The sequence below is a fragment of the Salvelinus namaycush genome, unplaced genomic scaffold, assembly GCF_016432855.1.
Source record: "Salvelinus namaycush isolate Seneca unplaced genomic scaffold, SaNama_1.0 Scaffold1442, whole genome shotgun sequence".
Lineage (NCBI taxonomy): Eukaryota > Metazoa > Chordata > Actinopteri > Salmoniformes > Salmonidae > Salvelinus > Salvelinus namaycush.
The window spans coordinates 58,499-65,046 of NW_024058167.1; the positions used below are offsets into that span (position 1 = coordinate 58,499).

A 6,548-nucleotide genomic window follows, 5' to 3' on the forward strand; every position below is an offset into this window, starting at 1 on the left:
CCCTACCCTACAGGTTCTGAGTGGAGGGTGTCTGTCCCTACAGGTTCTGAGTGGAGGGTGTCTGTCTCTACCCTACAGGTTCTGAGTGGAGGGTGTCTGTCTCTACCCTACAGGTTCTGAGTGGAGGGTGTCTGTCCCTACAGGTTCTGAGTGGAGGGTGTCTGTCCCTACCCTACAGGTTCTGAGTGGATGGTGTCTGTCCCTACAGGTTCTGAGTGGAGGGTGTCTGTCCCTACAGGTTCTGAGTGGAGGGTGTCTGTCTCTACCCTACAGGTTCTGAGTGGAGGGTGTCTGTCCCTACAGGTTCTGAGTGGAGGGTGTCTGTCCCTACAGGTTCTGAGTGGAGGGTGTCTGTCCCTACAGGTTCTGAGTGGAGGGTGTCTGTCCCTACAGGTTCTGAGTGGAGGGTGTCTGTCCCTACCCTACAGGTTCTGAGTGGAGGGTGTCTGTCTCTACCCTACAGGTTCTGAGTGGAGGGTGTCTGTCTCTACCCTACAGGTTCTGAGTGGAGGGTGTCTGTCTCTACCCTACAGGTTCTGAGTGGAGGGTGTCTGTCCCTACCCTACAGGTTCTGAGTGGAGGGTGTCTGTCCCTACCCTACAGGTTCTGAGTGGAGGGTGTCTGTCCCTACCCTACAGGTTCTGAGTGGAGGGTGTCTGTCCCTACAGGTTCTGAGTGGAGGGTGTCTGTCCCTACAGGTTCTGAGTGGAGGGTGTCTGTCCCTACCCTACAGGTTCTGAGTGGAGGGTGTCTGTCCCTACAGGTTCTGAGTGGAGGGTGTCTGTCCCTACAGGTTCTGAGTGTGTGGGTTCCACCAGCTGATCGGTCACCATGGGGATCAAGGCAGCCCTGCCCAGATATGAGCTGTACTTCTATAACACAGTGGTCTATCTGGGCTTGTTGTGGGCTGCCAGCTGGATCTTTGATGTGTCCAGCGGTAAGTATACACACACACACACACACACACACACACACACACACACACACACACACACACACACACACAGACTTACATGTGTAGGTTACAGCGCACCTCACCTTTCTCTGCATTTAAATGTGATATGCAGTTTCACCTGTAGAGCCCACCACCCATTCGTTCTTTAACCCCATCGGTTAATCGCCATAGGGATTCCCTCTGAGACAGCATTTATTTGGCGGGCACCCAGGCCTTTGCTCGTTTAGTTGGTACAATATATAAAATGATCAAATAAACTTGGTTCTAAGCATTACGGAATGGATTTTTAGTCACATTTTTCAAATTTAAAATCTAAGCTAATCAAAGTATTTTTTTCCCAGCAAATGCAAACAGAAAGACGTTCAAGTCCAGCGTGACACCAGGATGGTACTACTTCGGGAGGAGGATGGTGAGAGGAGCGCTTTAGATTCAGGCTGAACTGTGAACATTTTATATGTACTAACAACTAAGATCCAAATCATCCTCTGATATGACTGAGATCCCTACTCTATTTTATCTGGCTGCAGGATACGGCTGACTTTGAGTGGGTGATGTGGTTTTCTACGTTCCGGGACCACATCCTCTTCGCCCTGTCTGGTCATGTGATCTTCGCTAAGATCTGCTCCATGCTGGCTCCACAGGTGGATTTACATCTGCAAATCTATCTGGGTCTATCTGGGTCTGTCTGGGTCTGTCTGTCTGTCTACAGCACTGGAGCCTGATGTACAGGTTGATTTTGTCTGTCTGTCTGTCTGTCCACAGCATAGGTCCCTGATGTACATGTGTTATGGTACCCCTGTCTGTCTGTCTGTCTGTCTGTCTGTCTGTCTGTCTGTCTGTCTGTCTGTCTGTCTGTCTGTCTGTCTGTCTGTCTGTCTGTCTGTCTGCTGTGGACAGACAGACAGACAGACAGACAGACAGACAGACAGACAGACAGACAGACAGACAGACAGACAGACAGACAAGGGTACCATAACACAGGTACATCAGGCTCCTATGCTGTGGACAGACAGACAGACAGACAGACAGACAGACAGACAGTCTGTCTGTCTGTCTGTCTGTCTGTCTGTCTGTCTGTCTGTCTGTCTGTCTGTCTGTCTGTCTGTCTGTCTGTCTGTCTGTCTGTCTGTCTGTCTGTCTGTCTGTCTGTCTGTCTGTCTGTCCACAGCATAGGAGCCTGATGTACCTGTGTTATGGTACCCTTGTCTGTCTGTCTGTCTGTCTGTCTGTCTGTCTGTCTGTCTGTCTGTCTGTCTGTCTGTCTGTCTGTCTGTCTACAGCATAGGAGCCTGATATACATGTTGATTCTGTCTGTCTGTCTGTCCACAGCATAGGTCCCTGATGTACATGTGTTATGGTACCCTGGCGGTGCTGGTCACTATGGGTTGGACCTACACCACTCTGATCCTGTCCCACTGTGTACTGCTCTACAGTATCTCTCTGGTTAAACTGCGCTGGCTCTGCTTCCTAGCTGGACTCACCACCCTGTCCACATTCAAGATGGAACCATTCATATCCTGGCAGGTATGAAGAATACACTACAATACATTACTACTGGGTGGCACGTAGTCTAGCGGTTAGAGAGGCGAGCCAGCAACCGGAGGGGAGAAATCTGACGGGAAGTGAGCTGGCAACCGGAGGGGAGAAATCTGACGGGAAGTGAGCTGGCAACCGGAGGGGAGAAATCTGACGGGAAGTGAGCTGGCAACCGGATGGCTGCTGGTATCAAATCCTAGATGCCTTTTCCTGCCTTTGAGTCAAACACTTAACCCCCCTCAATAGGGTTAGGGGGTCCAGTGTGGGTTAGGGTTAGGGGTTAGGGTTAGGGGTTAGGGGTTAGGGGTAGGGTTAGAGGTTAGGGGTTAGGGTTAGGGCGTCCAGTGTGGATTAGGGTTAGGGGTTAAGGTTTAGGGTTTAGGGTTAGGGTGTCCAGTGTGGGTTAGGGTTAGGGGTTAGGGTTAGGGTTGGGGGTTAGGGTTAGGGGTTAGGGGTTAGGGGTAGGGTTAGAGGTTAGGGTTAGGACATCCAGTGTGGGTTAGGGTTAGAGGTTAGGGGTTAGGGTTAGGGGTAGGGGTAGAGGTTAGGGTTAGGGTTAGGGCGTCCAGTGTGGGTTAGGGTTAGGGGTTAGGGGTTAGGGGTAGGAGTTAGGGTTAGGGGTTAGGGGTTAGGGTTAGGGTTAGGGCGTCCAGTGTGGGTTAGGGTTAGGGGTTAGGGGTTAGGGTTAGAGGTTAGAGGTTAGGGTTAGGGGTTAGGGTTAGGGTTAGAGGTTAGGGTTAGGGGTTAGGGTTAGGGTTAGAGGTTAGGGTTAGGGCGTCCAGTGTGGGTTAGGGTTAGGGGTTAGGGTTAGGGGTTAGAGTTAGGGCGTCCAGTGTGGGTTGGGGTTATGAGTTGGGGTTATGGGTTAGGGTTAAGGGTTAGAGGTTAGAGGTTAGGGTTAGGGCGTCCAGTGTGGAAGCCCCCCGCACCGCTCCAAAAAACGTGCATATGTCTGTCTGGAAGTCAAATTTCGGTTGGATCTTGTGTCCAATCTATATACTTATATATACTATTATACTAATACTATAATGCTACTATACTGCCACCATAATGTTACTATATGACTATTATACTATTGCTGAACTAGTACTAAACTGCCATTATAGTATTACTATACTAATACTATACTTCTACTGTAATAATATACTTCTACTATACTACTACCACTATACGGGTACTATAATACAACACATATACCATTACTAAACTGCTACTAAACTATGATCATACCACTACTATACTGCCACTATACCGAAACTATACTGCCACCACACCACTACTGCATTGCTGCAATACTCCACTATACTGCCACTATACGGCTACTATAATACAACTATACAACACCTATATCATTACTAAACTGCTACTAAACTATTATCATACTACTACTATACTGCCACCACACCACTTCTTCATTGCTGCGATACTCCACTATACTGATGCAATGCTGCTACTATACTGCTGCAATGCTGCGATACTCCACTATACTGCTGCAATGCTGCGATACTCCACTATACTGCTGCGATACTCCACTATACTGCTGCAATGCTGCTACTATACTGCTGCAATGCTGCGATACTCCACTATACTGCTGCAATGCTGCTACTATACTGCTGCTATACTGCTGCAATGCTGCTACTATACTGCTGCATTGCTGCGATACTCCACTATACTGCTGCAATGCTGCGATACTCCACTATACTGCTGCAATGCTGCGATACTCCACTATACTGCTGCAATGCTGCTACTATACTGCTGCTATACTGCTGCAATGCTGCGATACTCCACTATACTGCTGCAATGCTGCTGCAATGCTGCTACTATACTGCTGCTATACTGCTGCAATGCTGCGATACTCCACTATACTGCTGCAATGCTGCTGCAATGCTGCTACTATACTCCACTATACTGCTGCAATGCTGCTACTATACTGCTGCTATACTGCTGCAATGCTGCTACTATACTGCTGCTATACTGCTGCAATGCTGCGATACTCCACTATACTGCTGCAATGCTGCAATACTCCACTATACTGCTGCATTGCTGCGATACTCCACTATACTGCTGCAATGCTGCGATACTCCACTATACTGCTGCAATGCTGCGATACTCCACTATACTGCTGCATTGCTGCGATACTCCACTATACTGCTGCAATGCTGCTACAATACTCCACTATACTGCTGCAATGCTGCTACTATACTCCACTATACTGCTGCAATGCTGCTACTATACTCCACTATACTGCTGCAATGCTGCTACTATACTGCTGCTATACTGCTGCAATGCTGCTACTATACTGCTGCTATACTGCTGCAATGCTGCGATACTCCACTATACTGCTGCAATGCTGCAATACTCCACTATACTGCTGCATTGCTGCGATACTCCACTATACTGCTGCAATGCTGCGATACTCCACTATACTGCTGCATTGCTGCGATACTCCACTATACTGCCTCAATGCTGCTACTATACTGCTGCTATACTGCTGCAATGCTGCGATACTCCACTATACTGCTGCAATGCTGCAATACTCCACTATACTGCTGCATTGCTGCGATACTCCACTATACTGCTGCAATGCTGCGATACTCCACTATACTGCTGCAATGCTGCGATACTCCACTATACTGCTGCAATGCTGCGATACTCCACTATACTGCTGCAATGCTGCGATACTCCACTATACTGCTGCAATGCTGCTACTATACTGCTGCTATACTGCTGCATTGCTGCGATACTCCACTATACTGCTGCAATGCTGCGATACTCCACTATACTGCTGCAATGCTGCTACTATACTGCTGCTATACTGCTGCAATGCTGCGATACTCCACTATACTGCTGCAATGCTGCGATACTCCACTATACTGCTGCATTGCTGCGATACTCCACTATACTGCTGCAATGCTGCGATACTCCACTATACTGCTGCAATGCTGCGATACTCCACTATACTGCTGCAATGCTGCGATACTCCACTATACTGCTGCAATGCTGCGATACTCCACTATACTGCTGCAATGCTGCGATACTCCACTATACTGCTGCAATGCTGCGATACTCCACTATACTGCTGCAATGCTGCGATACTCCACTATACTGCTGCAATGCTGCGATACTCCCTATGCTGCTGCAATGCTGCGATACTCCACTATACTGCTGCAATGCTGCGATACTCCACTATACTGCTGCAATGCTGCGATACTCCACTATACTGCTGCATTGCTGTGATACTCCCTATACTGCTGCAATGCTGCGATACTCCATACTGCTGCAATGCTGCGATACTCCACTATACTGCTGCAATGCTGCGATACTCCACTATACTGCTGCAATGCTGCGATACTCCACTATACTGCTGCAATGCTGTGATACTCCACTATACTGCTGCAATGCTGCGATACTCCACTATACTGCTGCATTGCTGCGATACTCCACTATACTGCTGCAATGCTGCGATACTCCACTATACTGCTGCAATGCTGCGATACTCCACTATACTGATGCAATGCTGCGACTATACTGCTGCAATGCTGCGATACTCCACTATACTGCTGCGATACTCCATTATACTGCTGCAATGCTGCGATACTCCACTATACTGATGCAATGCTGCGATACTCCACTATACTGCTGCAATGCTGCGATACTCCACTATACTGCTGCAATGCTGCGATACTCCACTATACTGCTGCATTGCTGCGATACTCCACTATACTGCCTCAATGCTGCTACTATACTGCTGCAATGCTGCGATACTCCACTATACTGCTGCATTGCTGCGATACTCCACTATACTGCCTCAATGCTGCTACTATACTGCTGCAATGCTGCGATACTCCACTATACTGCCTCAATGCTGCTACTATACTGCTGCAATGCTGCGATACTCCACTATACTGCTGCGATACTCCATTATACTGCTGCATTGCTGCGATACTCCACTATACTGCTGCGATACTCCACTATACTGATGCAATGCTGCTACTATACTGCTGCAATGCTGCGATACTCCACTATACTGCCTCAATGCTGCTACTATACTGCTGCA

General features: G+C 48.4%; 1 protein-coding gene across 1 annotated transcript; it reads left to right on the plus strand.

The window, feature by feature from the left end:
• Nucleotides 1-831: 831 nt before the first annotated feature.
• Nucleotides 832-2,479, plus strand: LOC120036696 (protein-cysteine N-palmitoyltransferase HHAT-like protein; the record flags this gene model as incomplete). Its single annotated transcript, XM_038983086.1, has 4 exons — nucleotides 832-937; nucleotides 1,297-1,364; nucleotides 1,483-1,644; nucleotides 2,285-2,479. Coding segments are annotated over exons 1-4 (531 nt in total), but the record flags the coding sequence as incomplete, so codon positions are not given.
• Between the last annotated feature and the right edge of the window lie 4,069 nt (nucleotides 2,480-6,548).